The 16,673-nt window shown below is 28.9% G+C and overlaps 1 protein-coding gene across 1 annotated transcript in view; it reads right to left on the bottom strand.

Annotated features, from left to right (window-relative positions):
- LOC107451260 (QRFP-like peptide receptor) overlaps window positions 1–16,673 on the bottom strand; it is an 89,779-nt gene that overhangs the window by 19,572 nt on the left and 53,534 nt on the right. The window contains exons 3-5 of the mRNA XM_016067306.4: window positions 13,214–13,494; window positions 6,117–6,238; window positions 3,472–3,595 (exon numbers count right to left, since the gene is read on the bottom strand). Coding sequence (XP_015922792.1) covers window positions 3,472–3,595; window positions 6,117–6,238; window positions 13,214–13,494 — 527 coding nt within the window. The remainder of the gene's footprint in view (window positions 1–3,471; window positions 3,596–6,116; window positions 6,239–13,213; window positions 13,495–16,673) is intronic.

The following is a 16,673-nucleotide window of genomic DNA, read 5'->3' as shown; positions in this document are numbered from 1 at the left end:
ATATTAATTATATGCAAGGATAGGTGCATCTAAAGTGATTAATTTTAAGTAATTAATTATATTTTTATAGCTAGTTGCAGAAGGAGGAGCTAAGGTTGAAAAACACAAATTTTGTTTCCGTGATAATTACTTATCTCATCCACAGAGTATTGAAAAACATCTAGCTTGTTTCTACTATTATACATTTAAAATATTTTATGCACTCTCAGAAATAAATATCTCACTTTTGATTGTTCAGCAATCTTTGAGCTGTATTTCGTTAATTTTGAGAATTATTTCGTCACGTAATCACGAGATTCGTGACAATATCAATTCTACGAGTTTTTCTTCTTTTTTTTTTAAACAAGTGGAATGACAGAAAAATTCTTTAATTTTCACAAAATTCGTTATCTAGAGGAAGTTACAAAGAAATTACTGAGAGAATATACCAGGAAATGCATCCGTCAAAAACGAAGAAAGTTTCGGGAAATTTGAGCATACATTTTTTTTTGCAGTGTAGGCAAAAATTTAGCATATAAATAAATTTAATAATTTAATTTCTGAAAGTTTATTTGTCTTTTCCTCAAAACTTACTTATACTCGAAATCTAATTTCATGTGCATGTTATAAGTATGTATAAATAATATTCATGTTGGTTCATTTTGCATTTAATGAACCACAAGCAAGTAATTTTATTTTAAAACTTAAATCTTAATAAACCATAATCATTTTTATGAAAAAATACATATTCTCTTTTTATAAATCTAGGTAAAAAGCCATTTTGTTTTTTATGTAGATTTTTTTCGGTGCATGATTCTCTATCTGGATATAATGTATTTATGAAACTGTGGATCCTGCTTTACAAACACTGGCGAAGAAGGTCACAATAATATTTCTCCCTATACAAAACATCTGCAAGAAGACCAGCAGGAATCTCATTGTATTTAATGAAATTGTTAAACAGTGGCATGGGCATATAAATATATGACTATACTTAACACTAAAGCCCTTGGTATGGGAACATTCGATAGAGGAAACATTATCAATTAGCTGTAATGAATTTTTGAATTTGCCTTAGGCATGTATTGAAAATGATTTACTTATAAATCGTTACTGAAATCATAAGTCTCAACACAGCTCAAAATTTGGTTTGCAAAAATCTATACAACTCATAATGTGTTTTTAAAGAAAATTGAAACAGCTCGAAATGCGTGTTTAAGAAAGTGGATGTGGCTCAAAATGTATGCTTACGAAAATGTATAAAGTCAAAAAAATGAGTTTACAAAAGCCGACACAGCTAAAACTGATTGTATTACAAATTTATTTGGATCCATTAGTTTATTTTTGAAGTTTTTTTTTCTAAAACATGCATTTAAAACTGCTTCTTCTTTCCTTAACAGCATTTCAAGATGTGTCCATTTTCTTAAACACGTATCTTGAGATGTGTCCATTTTCTCAAATACACATTTTGAACTGTGAAAAGACTGAAAATCTCATCAATAAAATGTTTCCCGCTGTTTTAGGGAAATTATTTTTGATGATAATTATAATGATAAAAATAAAAAGTTCAAATCCGCCTATTTTCATCGCACTATTTGAAAAGTTTCGCAAGCAATTTTAATTTTCTTGAATATTATAAGGTTATTGATGTATATAATTAGTCTAATGGGTTACGATCTTTTCTCTTTTTGAGTATTTAGGGTATTTTGAGAATGATGGTTTTTCGTTATGATTATGTAACATTTTTATTGGTCCATAGAAAATATAATGTAAGGTTACATATGGAATGGAAAATTGGTCAAACGACCTCTAAGAGTTTGCTCTTCTTTCAAAATTTACAATGACTGTTTGTCATAAATCTGGTTGAATTTGACTAATGCAACGAATAAATTCCTTCTAAAAAAAGGAATATTTTTAGGCTTGTTGATATAAAACATTGACATAAACAATAAAAGGAAGCAAAATTTGATAATGGATTTGAAAAAAGATCTATTAAACTTGAAAAAAATTACGTGTAAACTGAAACTAAAGAACATACAGTACAATAAGAAACAATAAATTAGAAGTAGTTTTACTAGTTAACACGATATCACGATAACATCACATCCTAAAGCATTTCAAATTGGAAACGGCTCTTATCTCTCTAGACTGTTTTATATTTTTAAAATTCGATATAAATATATAACATTTATTTCTGACAACTTCTAATACTTCCCCCCACTTAAATTTTTCATTCATTTATTGAGTTTTTGTTACTTTTTTACATCGTTAAACGTAAGTTTTTAAAATTAGAATCTCGAGAGAGAAAAAAAATACAGCACTGGAAATAATTGTCATTAATTAAAGCAAAAAAACTGAATTAAAGTAACTGAACAAGCATCCTAAATTGCAGTAACTTTCCAATAAATTGTAATTTAATTAAGTATTTTTCAATTATTCATCAATTAATTATTCAATTATTTATTTAATTAGATAAATAATTTAATTTTTTATTTGATTTAGTATTTTTTGATTATGCATTAATTAAATTATGAATTGATGAAATTAATTCATTGAATTTAGTTATATTAAAAAATTAATTTACTTTAATGATGAATTTAATTAAATTAATGAAAATGACTGCACGTTAAATTCCAACTCTGTTGTTGCAATTTAGTGGTCAGTATGGCTTTGTTTGGACTGTATGGTTTTGTTTTTGAACGATATGTTTATAAGTTGATTATTCTTGAACAAATAATTGAAACTAAATTTATTTGTTCCATCGTACATCTTGTACATTTTTTAAAGTTTTACAGTTTTCAACATCAAGTTTTTAATAATCATTGTAATAAAGTTACGAATTGAATATCCGAAACAACAGCTGCGGTACTTAAGATTTCTAATTATATAGATAGGTATATTTAATAGTCTCTTGAACTCTTATACTCTTATACTAGTAATAAAAGATGTATGGCAATTGCTTAAAGTAACAAGTAAGAAAACTTTTCTGAAGAAACATATAAAATTGCAATAACTGTTGAACGGATTATAGTTTCGAAAAAAATACTTGTGTTATGTTCGCACACAAAAATGTTCCTTTTAGCACACCAAATTTCACCTCTGAAATTGCAATTTACTACGTGTTTGACAGTTGATAATTATCAAACTATTTAGTGAGCCCATTTTGCATCCTGTACATTTTTTGTACATCATATTTTTTAGTTTTTAAGTTACTAGTTTTCTTTTTTTTTTGCAACAAAGCAAAATTTACACAAATCTGGAAAATTATATATTATGAAACCATATTTCTTTGTTAACTTTATAAAAGTTATTACCAAAAAGCTTCGGTAAAAATTACCGAGCCTTATAGTGTTCCCATAGAGCCAAAAACGCAATTAGTTTTGCCTTATCCTGTTAGCTTAAAATATGCTTTTTTCCAGTGCTACGTATTGTTGAACACCCAAAACAGTGATATGGTAAAATATCTTATAAAGGTAAATAAATAGTGCTCACTTGTGCAAATATAATTGGTACAGCAGTAACGAACGAGAGAATCCATATAACTATGATCAGACGTCGTGCCTGACGCATTGTGCATTGGTATCTGGACTTTACAGGATGCATAATGGCATAATATCTGAAAAGGTAACAGAAACTTCCTAAAAAAATATTTGTAAACAAATTATTTGAATATTTACTTTATGCTGGATTGCATACCTCTATTACGGTTTAAATATATTTTTTGTGTAACACAATGTATGCGAAAACATAACTTGTGCCTAAAATTCTAACTAATGTATGATCTGAAATAATCCGTGATTACCACAATAAATAGTAGTTACTTTGCTGTTGTTGTTTCATATCATATACAACAGCTAGAATAGTTCTAGTTTGTTACAAACTTACATAAAGTTCTGAATCATTAAAAGAACTTGGGTTAAGAACTTTGGTTTGGTTTTTAAGATTTTCTGAAATTGAATATCATTTATAATAATTTGTTGGATAAATATTCATCTTTTATGGTTAACATGCACTATTTTAAAAAGATTTAATTAGGTAAGACAGAGGTAAAAAGAAGTGGGAAATAATTGTATACAATATTTTGTAATTATTTCTTTAATGAAAATATGACCATTCAATATAAATTGTGCAGGTAATAAAATTGATGAAAATTAAAAGAAAAATCTCAACTATGAAAATTAGGACACTTGATTTAAAGTTCAGAATCATCCAACAAACTGACATGAGTCATGAAAACTTCTTTTTTACTAAACTCCAATTCTGTTTTCTTCTTTAAAAATGTTATAAAGCATGGATTAATTCGAACAACGATATAAGAAAATTTATCTTAGGAATACTTTTGCTTTTATTTCTACTGTGTCACAACAAACTTTAACAGGAGGTAGGGAACATCACAGGGATTCAGATCAGATCTGCAATACTGCAGTTCTTTGAACTGTCAGGACTCGCAGAGGAGTATGGAAATGTTACGTTATAAATTTTACGTTCTATAATTAGGCAACATTATACAAACAGCGTGCTGGTAGATATGAAAATGATGTACGGATTGAAAGAGGGAAATGCACGAGCAGCAGATAGATTTTATCGTGGAAACTGCTCACAAAGAAATGCAACGGACACCCAGATGTTTATTAATTTGTATCAAATTTGTTTGAATATTGATCATTACGTAATGGCGGGTCGCAAGTGACTAGAACTCCCAGCATGGAACAAAATGTGTTCGATACCGTTCAAAGTAATCCGATTACCAGCTGGCGAGCGTTTGCAGTTGCTGTAGGAGGATCTCGAAATAATGTTCATCTTGCTTCGCAGCGTGAAGTATTACTCTTATACCATCTTCAATCCCTGATCCCCACAGATCATTCTGCTTGTGCGTTTTGCACAGTGGTATCTTGGCCAATGTTGCCAAAGCGTACCTTTCCCGTCCTTAGTACGTTTTATTTACGGAAGAGGCGTACTTCGCGCGATATGGTGTGCTCAATCATCACATTGCGCATTTATGGGCGTGATCTGATGTCGTCGGCGTCTTCTTAATTGGATCTTACTTGCTGCCATTACCTCTAACGTCAGCAAATTATCTAAACATTTTGCAATTGTTTAATCTTTTGCCATCTCCCCATTATGGCTGATGTGTTTTTGAACATTTGAACCAGGTGTTTGGTCACTGTAGGATTGGACATGGTCACCCGGTTTTCCTGGTCACCAAGATCTCGTGATTGAAGCAGCATGCATTTCTTTCTTTGATGTGCACTGAAAAATGGCTGTGTACGTAACACCTGTGGATTTCGAAATGGATCTGGTTGTAAGAATCATCTGTGCTGCTGAGGATATCCAACAAAATTCTGGTGTATTTGAGCGAGTCCGCCAAACCATGGTCCAATGGTGTAACTCATACATCGCTTGCAATGCTGGAAACGTTAAACTTTTTGTGATACTGTCACATATCAACTACCACAGCACTTGTAATATCTTTGACAAATAAATATTTCAGATCATCTCTGTCTTGTGTCTGTATAATCTACCTGCCATACCACTTTCCCATGACGTTTCCGACCATGGGTTGCTACACAATTCTTAATACATGTGATGACCTCTACCTCCCTTTAAAGTTTGTTCCAATAATCCAATTGTCCCAAAATCAATTATGCACCCTATACGCGTTGATAAATCGAGCATGACTTTCTTCAGTAATAATGAACTTTTGTATGCTCTTTATTGTTGGCCTCTAAAATAAAAGCTCTTTTTCTGGACTTCATTATTGTAAAACCAACTTTTATAGCGGTGTTTCAAGCATTTCTTTTTTGTTTTGCAGTCTATCGTAGCATAAGTAATTTTCAAAACAATATAAAATTAATATACAATTGCGGTTGTGTAAAAAAAAAGGAACCGTTCTCAGGGTTAAGCATTGACACTGAGAAATGTTATTGTTCATAGAACCATCTCCATTTCCATACTTAGATCATGTTTTTTAGCTTTATTCACCATCTAATCAATACTGTTTTGTATTTTTTGCACTTTTTATTATATTAAGTAGATTATTGACTATTCTCTGTTGTTTACTGTAATTCGTAGCTAAATTTGTACAAAGTTTATTCTTAACTTAAATAATTTATATTTACAATAAAAAATTGACCCACCTTTCGACACTCATAGATGTGAGAGTGAGAACGGAGCAAATTGCAGAGACGTTTTGCACGTAGTGGACAAATTTGCAACCAAATTCACCGAGTGCCCAAGAGTAAGAAAATAGTTGTCCAAACTGAAATATATGTAAAAAAAGCATTTTTATTTTAAGTTATGGCTTTTATAACAAGTTTATATAAGTTCGCTCTTAAGCTAAAGTAATTTGTGATCATTGATTAGCTTCTATACTTATCGTTAATAGCTTAATATGAATTACTTTTTTTATAGTTAGAGAATGTTGTTGTTCTCAATGCCACTTGCCATATATCAGTAAGCCTGCTCAGAGAAACCAGGAGACTTTAAGGCAGAGGATGCGTTTCTTGTTTTTCAGTGGTGCCATCTATGGTCAAGAATAGGATTTCAGCCACATACACAGCCTGTTTAAAGAGTGGGACCATTCATACTTCTAGTAATTCATCCACAGATCGCAATTTGGACCTGAACCAGAGAGCGATCAATCACCAATTCAGTACCCTCTGATGTATGATTTGTTATGGGAACATGAAGGACTTTGTGATCCTACAGATTTAATGTACAGACTTCCTCATTAACTACACAGGGTGTCTTCGGCTTTCAGGGATAAAACTCACAACCTATTGGACACGGGCCCAACGCTTTACTAACCAGGCTGTCCCAGTCTCATACTTAGGAAATGAAAGAAGAAAGGATCGATAGAAGAAAGGAAGCGATTCAGTCAGTGATTGGTTTAATGAAGGGGTGAATGAATGAATCAGAACTTTCGTGAATCAATGGATGAGTATCTTCGTTAACAGCCGAATAAATTCAGTAGAGAGCTACGTAATGAGTTAATAAAAAAATCATGTAATAGGTGCACGGAAGAAATTGGATGTAATTCAGAGCAGATATAATTAGGTACTTAGAAAAAACAGATAAAGATTAACAGAGCTCGTGATTTTAATTTTATATTAAAACAACTGAAAATCTGAGGGGCAAAAAAACTGTTAACAGATGTGATTAAAAAAGTTCTAATCTCATACCAGCTTCCATGAAATAAAATTTAAAAAAATGAACTGAATTAATTATTTTCTGGCGGAGAAAGTACATTAAAAATTCTTCACTCTTGGATAAAGTAAAGGATAAGAGTAAAATAAAGAATAAATCTTTTATCCTTTACTTTACTCTTTTTTTTTACTAAATGTGTGTTAAAGAGAACTATAGTCCTGAAAACCAGAATTTCAAGTAAACAGTCGCCATATGAGCGGAAAAATTACCAGATGAAGGGTATAAATATCGTATAATTTGATATTATTACCGAAATGTGTGGTTTTTTTAAAAATTTTATTTATTAATTTTTGCCAGAAATCTGACGAATATACTGATCTCTAATTTTACCAGAATTTTTCTTCATGCAGTTTCAAAAGCTTTTATAGTTTTAAGAGTTTTTCGTTACTAGGGCAGATAATTTTTTGTCCAAAAAGAATTAGGGCACTAACACGGACACAAAGATTCCTTTAATGTTTCGTCTTCTAAATTAGCTCTAAATTCAGAAGCTCATAAGTATGAGCAAAAAATAAAGCGTTTTTCATATATGACCTTATTGATCCTACCTTAAGGAAAACAGAAGCCTTAAAATAATATTTTCCTTGATGCAATACTTTCCTTTTCCGGCAAAATGGTTTCAGTTTCCAACCTCCTGATTTAAAAGTATTTTTTCTTCGTTTCAGCATGTATATAGTAAAAGAATTTATACAAGAAAAGAGAGCATAACAAAGAAAATTAAGAATAATAATTTTAAGATTTATTTACTGTGCATAAGCTGCAAGTACATGGACAAGTAATAACAAGTAAAAAATTTAAAGAAAATATGAAACAATATTTTAATATTTTTAGAAAAGAAGAAGAAAAAAATTATAGAAAGCACTCTTTTTTGAAGATATATTCGTGTGGGCTGATGATGAGATTGTATCCTTCCCCTAATTTGCTTTCTGACTTTAATTTTCTTATTTTCAAAAAAAATTAAATATATTTTAAAATAGCTTTGTTTTGGAGTTTTTTTTCTTCTTTTTTTTAAAAATATTTATATTTTTTCCCATGTCCTCTTTTTCTCTCGCTCTCTCTCTCTATATATATGTAAATATATATATATATATATATATATATATATATATATATATATATATATATATATATATATATATATATATATATATATATATATATATATATATATATATATATATATATATATATATATATATATATATATATATATATATATATATATATATATATATATATATATATATATATATATATATATATATATATATATATATATATATATATATATATATATTCCAATTTGTATTATTCAAGTATAGAAAAAACTTTTGAAGTTGAAATATTTTCATAATTTGCACATTTTTAAGGTAGATAGTTGTTTCTACTTATTTTAGAAAAAATAATGTTTTACAGTTTAAAAAACGTACTTGGATTTTATAAAAATATTCTTTTGTGAAATATATCTCTTGCACTTTTTGGAAAAATATTTCATACAAAAAAGTTCTATTTTGCTTTTAGCCTTAAGCAAAAATATGTTCTTTGGATTTTTAAATTAAATCTGCCAGAATATAGCATTTTGAATATAAAAGATATTATCGAAACCAATTGTAAGGGATAGGAAAAAGTATATACAGCTCAATTTTTATAAATATATCTTCCTTCTAAAGGTTTTTCTGCAAATTGATGTCAGAAGTGTATACATTAATCATGAAAAGAATCTTACATTATTTTCACCTTAAGTGTATTGATTAGATAAACCTTAGAAAGCGAAATATTTCAGAATATTTGAATGGGAAATAGTTGATTTAATTTATGAAACACTTATTATAAAAGTATTACGTAACTTTTCAGAAAAAAAAAACAATATTATAAATAATCTTTCGTGAAATATCATTCAAATATTATTTGAGATTTGGTCCCCAGATTCTATGTAAATAAAAATTGAACTTTGATGTAAATGAAAAATTCTAACACGTCAAATGAGATGATTGTATTGTTTTTCCTGAAGGAGATAATCACAACGATTCAGGGAATAGAGCAATTTCCTCCCATTTAGGTGAGCAGGTTCGAATCTCAGCGTTGGCTGGAGGATACGAATTCCTATATATATATATATATATATATATATATATATATATATATATATATATATATATATATATATATATATATATTCCAATTTGTATTATTCAAGTATAGAAAAAACTTTTGAAGTTGAAATATTTTCATAATTTGCACATTTTTAAGGTAGATAGTTGTTTCTACTTATTTTAGAAAAAATAATGTTTTACAGTTTAAAAAACGTACTTGGATTTTATAAAAATATTCTTTTGTGAAATATATCTCTTGCACTTTTTGGAAAAATATTTCATACAAAAAAGTTCTATTTTGCTTTTAGCCTTAAGCAAAAATATGTTCTTTGGATTTTTAAATTAAATCTGCCAGAATATAGCATTTTGAATATAAAAGATATTATCGAAACCAATTGTAAGGGATAGGAAAAAGTATATACAGCTCAATTTTTATAAATATATCTTCCTTCTAAAGGTTTTTCTGCAAATTGATGTCAGAAGTGTATACATTAATCATGAAAAGAATCTTACATTATTTTCACCTTAAGTGTATTGATTAGATAAACCTTAGAAAGCGAAATATTTCAGAATATTTGAATGGGAAATAGTTGATTTAATTTATGAAACTCTTATTATAAAAGTATTACGTAACTTTTCAGAAAAAAAAAACAATATTATAAATAATCTTTCGTGAAATATCATTCAAATATTATTTGAGATTTGGTCCCCAGATTCTATGTAAATAAAAATTGAACTTTGATGTAAATGAAAAATTCTAACACGTCAAATGAGATGATTGTATTGTTTTTCCTGAAGGAGATAATCACAACGATTCAGGGAATAGAGCAATTTCCTCCCATTTAGGTGAGCAGGTTCGAATCTCAGCGTTGGCTGGAGGATACGAATTCCTTTCCCGGTTCACACCGACCACAGTGCTGACATAAAATATACTCGGTGGTAGAGATATCAAAGTCTGGAATCCAATTGCCATCATGCTAACCACGGAATCTTTTTGTGGTTTTCAAGTGCATGTAACGCGAATGCGTGTTAGTTCCATGAAAAAGTCATCCACGAAGGTTAGTTTGTCTAAATTTTTGGCCCAGGATTTCGCTTGTGTTTTGGATAGGGTTCAAAATTACAAGGGTACGGAGTTAAATACTAATAATCACAAGCTTAGAATTCTGTTGATTTTTCAGCGCTGGTTATAAAATAAAATACATAAATTAGGGATCGGAAATTAATGTTGAAGTAAACATTAATTTCTGATCCCTAATTTATGTATTTGATTTTACTAATAACATCAATCCCTCTGATCCCTAATAACATTAATTGGGTGGAAAAAAAAACCTTTTAGATATCTAATAAATCACTGTTCAATAAGAAGGGCAAAAAATACCAATACCAGTTTAATTGTTAGGGAAACAAACGTGAAATTATAATGCGATTATAAGAAACACCTCCCAGTTTCATCAGGTAGACAAACAGCCGTTGATATTGTCAGTCTCATCTTTATCAATTGTGATTCATTGGATTCCGATAAAGTTTTCGCTTATTTCATCAATTAAAATCTAATTTACAATTCCTAATCATTGTTCAATTCTGAAATCATTTATGATGAATTTAAAAAATATCTGTTAAAGATGGACGTTTCGGAATATGTTGCAATTTTAAGATATTCTGAACAGTTTTTTAATTAAAATTCCTTATTTCATTCATGATTTTGTTAGATTATCATTAATCTTAGTTCAGCTCGCATCAAGGCAATAAACATAAATTTATTTACAAACTTTATAAAACACATAGCTTTCATGGGATAATTTGTACTTTTTCATGCGTTAAATAGATAAAAAATAACAATAGTTTTCTTATTATTATGCTATACGTAGGGGGGAGTGGGGTCAATTGTAGCAGGGTACGATTGTAATAGAGCGAAAATTTCGAGTGTCGGGTTCTAGATTTGGTTCCTAGGTGGCGCACAATGTGTATCTAATAAATCTACATGTACACCCCTGCAGGCAACCATTTTTATGTACTTTTAAAAGAGTTACGTCACAAAATATATTTTCACGCTACGTAAGTACTTTTTTGGTATTAGAATATTATATTGTAACAAAGTAATTTTGTTTAAACAAATAAAAATTATTAACCGACTATGTAAGTGGACACCTTAATTAACATTTCAGAAAAAAGATTAGTTTTTTTAATTAACTAGCATTGTTTTTAACAAATGAAGCTGAAATGGCGTCTTGGGGACGATTGTAACAATAAGTAAAGGGACGATTGTAACAGCTGAAAATAAATAATCTTATGTTTACAAACCATTACTTAACTCTTTAAGAACCACCAATAGTTTCCTATATCATTTATATTATGTTGCACGGGCATTATTTTATTTGTCACCTTTCACAGCATAAATTAAAATTTTTAACCCCTTAAAGTTAAAAGTTTAACCCTTTAGGTCTATGCTCATTATTAATTTTACGCCTAAAATATCACTACTATTTTGATCAATAAAAAAATATATCACAACTATAATAATATGGAAAATTAATTATGTTTCAGTTGAATTTATTAACTGTTACAATTGACCCCGTAAATGGGTACAATTGTAACAAGTGCACGACTGTCAGAAATTGTTAATAACTAATATAACAGCATTCTAAATAAGGTATATTTTTTTTTCTAGTAGAGGATAGTCTACTTTACTCGTCTGTCAATTAATGCTAACAATATATTGGATTTTTTGTTAGTTAATAGTTAAGTAAAAAATGTTACAATTGACCCCACTCCCCCTTACAGTGCGCAGAAAAAAATATGACCTGCAATACTTATGTTTTAATAATTAGATTTTCATAAACTAAGTGTCTATCTTAATCGTTCCTGGAGGTGACCTCTAATATGCAAATTAATCTGCTCTTATTATTAATTTAGTTCCGAAATTGGACACAAAGACGTTCTCTCTTTGAATCAGCATATATACCTATATATATGTAATATATTAACGCATATTTCATGTGTTACAAATAACATAATATATATTTCACAGATTTGGATTTTTAACTCTTGAAGTATGGGTGGGGGGAGTAGGCCACATTCTGGAAATTATGACCCTTAAAGCTTAATTCAGGAGAGCGAGTGAAAATTGGTTTAATGATAAATTCAATTTAAAAATTGCATTTACTGATGAAACCCATTTACCCACAGATAACTACACTCAAAAAATAATTATATTTAGTTTTTTATTGTTTAATTTAATAGTGGAGTAATGGGAAAAATTTACCTTGGTGTAGGTCTTTTTGATGCAGTTAGTCCACATATGTGCTACATGGAGCGGAAAACCATGAAAACCTCCCATCGGTAGGTAGGTGGCTTGGGTACTCTATCTAACCAATGATGAGTCAACTACTAGGGATATCTTACGTCAGCACTGTGCTCGGCATAAGTTGGTATGGACCAGCCATAGCTGGGATTCGAATCCGGGTTGCCTTCTGAGTCGCCATGGCTCGCACAGTTAGCTTATAGTTATCCTAAATTACTCTACATGCTGTAGCCATTGTTTGGAATTATGACCAAATATAGTTTCATTGTCCATAAATTTATGATCCAATTACTTCGAAATTTTATCAACTCCCATATTTTGAGGGAGAAGAGTCTAAATTTATAAAAGATATCTTTACATGTTTATTCAGAGAAAATACGTTTTTCGTGTCTGATTGAGAATCTTATTAATAGTTGGCGCAAATTATTTACCATATTTGAAGTCACCTCCTGTAACCACTAAGATTTTCGTTCATTATGAAATTCCCTGTAAAATGTTAGGATATCTTTACAACTTAAATTGTTTAAATAAATTTTATTCTCCAAAACAAAAACAAAATATTTTATTCAAAATTGCATGAATTTTATTTTTTAAATTTAAAAATTAAATGTGCATTTCAGTTATAAAAATTGCTTACCTTAACTGGTACGCATATAATAACCACCAAAAGATCTGCCGTTGCTAGAGAAGCTAAGAAGACATTGCTGATGGTTCTCATCCTACGGAAACTCACCACCGTGTATATAATTAAGATGTTTCCAATTAATCCCACGACCAGTGTTATTCCATACACAAGAGCCACTGGTATGAGCTCATCCAAGAAATACATGTTGAAAGACTCGTCTCGGTCATAATCCATGTAACCACTGGAATTCTTGAAATCACTCGCATTTTCGCCAAAGACGCTTAAGTTCATATCTGCAGGAGGAAATTCATAATGCAAATATTTATTAAATATTACTGAAAATACCTTTCTGGATATTTTCATCTTAATTATCCGGTAACTGTTATTTTGTCTTGTAAGTATAGACTAATATTATCAACGAAACACTCTGGTTCAGTTTTATTGCGTGATTAAGAAACAGATCCAAAACACCAAATTGTTTTTTTATTAACTGTGTTAATGATAAAAATGTTAAAAGTAGCTTCTTTTTCGATTTTTTTACAAAATTTGTCTTTTTTTATATAAATATGGTAGAACATTTATGCAGGTATTATAAATACTGATGTTTCTTGGATAAATAAATTACAAAAAATTTGAAACAAATGTGAAACTAAGGGAAAAATTAAGTGTAAATAATTTTAAAAAAGAACTGAAAAATTAAGTGGAGAAAAAGAGTAAAATTGTAACAAATCTGAAAAAGTAAACTTTCAAGTGTTGAAGATTAAAAATTTAAGCATTGACAATCGATAGATTTAAAAGGCTAACATAAAACTGAATTTCCAAATTCGATCATAATTCAAATCATAATTCGAAGAAATAATCCAGTTTTTTTCTTCTTTTTTCTCATTTTGCATTTGAAGAAAAGAAATGAAATGAAAAATTATTACCCTTACAAATTCGTTGGAATAAAATTCAACTTGGTACATTTGCAAAACGAAAGAATGTGCTTGAAGGTAAATAGAACGTTTCAAATTGTTAATTTTCTTTTATTTATTAACAAACTAATGCGAAGTAATTTGTTTAATACAGTGATTCAAATTTCATTTTCAGATATCAGCCATGTATTAGTTAATGATGGCAAACATAAGATCGACATTACTTATAATTAAAATAAGCTTACTTGTTCTAACTTAGTCCTGGGGAAAACGAATAATTACGTTGATCTTGTTTGATAAATTCAATTTATTTTAATATAAAATTGTGATTTTGGTATTTAAATATATTAAATATGCGTATTACTTTTCTCAATAATGTAGGACATTTATAGATGATAAACAAATAAGTTTGCTTGTCCGAATGCTGTGGAAATGTGACGCACTTTTGGTCTAAGTACGTGCACAATGAAATAAGAATACGAGACCGTTGTGTTTCAGCAAGACTGAACTCGTCTGTAACCATCACCTGATGTGAAATGTAACGCACTTTTGGTGTAAGTATGTGCACAAGGAAATAAGAATACTAGACAGTTGTGTTTTAGCAAGATTGAACTAATCCGTAACCACCACTGGTGTAAAGGCATGCTCATTACATTGAGAAAAAAATAAGGTTAAATTTACCATATGAATATGGTTAAATTTACTGTGTATCTGCCTCTATAGGAATTTTAAAATCTCGATAATTTTCACTGAAGCGCTTTGGTAATTACTTAGAAAAAATAACAATAACCATGGTCATACAATTTATAATTATCATGCCTTAGAGCAATGGTTCTCAAATAATGATCCGAGGAACTCTAGAGTTCCGTGAAAAGGTCATGGGGGTTCTGTAAGTTAGAACTTTTTTCTTAACCAGTAAGAATTTTTTGAAGCATGCAATAGGTCTGTATCCGGAAAATAATCCATTTTTTGTTTAATATTTTCGTAGAATTATTTACATAATATTGCAATAAACTTTAGATAGGAAATTTGAAAAGATATAATTTTTTTTTCAAAAAACAATACATTGAATTAGTTGCTGAATGATATGCTTTTTAAAATTATTGCATCAGTATTTCTCACTGAATTTTGAAATTCAAAATGAATTATCATAATTCAAGAATAAAGAATTATTTTTCGAGATAACCTTTCTCACAATTTATAAGTTCTTTTTCAAATATTATAATTCAGCTTAATTTTATACAATTTTAATTTAAACTGTAAAAGCTACTAGATTTATACAACAACAAAATAGAGTTTCGGCAAACTTGCAAATTCAACTGCCAAACATAACTGAACTTATTTATGAAACAATAAAATAATTCATTCACATTAAAAGTTTTCGAATTAATTTGAAGTTCTTCTTTTTGTTTAGCATATTTACATCTGCTTATAAACATTAATTCAAAGTCAGGGTTCCATCAAAAGAATTTTGATTAAGTGTTCCGTGGCCGTTAAAAAACTGGAACTTTAGAGTATGTAAAACCATTTATTCTACTAAATTAACGTTTCAGTTTTGTATTTTAACTGATGAGTGGAAATAAGAACTACAAGTTTGAAATCCAGAATTTCCGCTAAACTTTTCCCATATAAAAGAAAAAAATTACCAAACAAATGGTTTAAAATACCATGTATTTTGGTTTTATTAACAAAAATTACGATTTTTTTTACCACAAATATAGTACTGTAATTTTACCGGATATTTTTCTCCGAGTACCTATATTTAATCAAACGGATCATCTTAAATTTAGTGATACTGGGAAAGCTAGTTTCCTAGTAAAAAAACTTTTACAGACATGTTTTTTTTTTCATTTATGTTTCATATACAGATATATTGAAGAGACTTAAAAATCTAATTTAATATCCTTTAGTATTACGATATATCTTTGCCATGTTAAACCATTCACCATGTTACTTTGAAATATGTTAAAAAAAAGGTTATAAGCCTTAATATTAGCTAATGAAACGTTAAAAAAGGTTTTTTTTATTTTGGTGAGCCAACCCCTTCGACTTTTCTTAAAAAATAAGTATACTTATTTTTTATTAATATTTCTACTTTTTTCCATAATAACCTAGCTATTTTAACATTTTCTATGAGAGGAAAGAAAATATGCAAATTTGTTTTTATCATCCACCAGCATATCTTTTTTTCGTAAAAAGAGAGCTTTCATCAAGATCTCAAGAAAAGAGCTAATGTAAGGCTTTTACAAAACCCAATTTAATCATTTTTCTACTTTTTTTGCTTAATGACTAACTTTCGAGAAGGTTCTGCGTTTTAGGTAGTAAAATTTGCTCTCAAAAATTTCCTCATAATTATACTATCCTTCAAAGAAGTTATGTCACAATCTTCTTAATGTTGGAAGTTTTCATTTTTTGATATATTTAAAGTATCAGTTGAAATAAAAGCTTAATATTTGCTATTTGAGATTGTGTTTGTATTGTAATTTATTTTCCATGCATTTAGAAAAGGTATTATTTTAAATTTAGAAAGTAAACTTTGAAACTTCGATTTATTAAAC

Source organism: Parasteatoda tepidariorum, chromosome 7 (assembly GCF_982258835.1).
Source record: "Parasteatoda tepidariorum strain Cologne lab strain chromosome 7, Ptep-v5.0, whole genome shotgun sequence".
Classification (NCBI taxonomy): domain Eukaryota; kingdom Metazoa; phylum Arthropoda; class Arachnida; order Araneae; family Theridiidae; genus Parasteatoda; species Parasteatoda tepidariorum.
The sequence above is the reverse complement of the archived record's forward strand: the minus strand, read 5'-3'. Positions and strand labels throughout refer to the sequence as shown.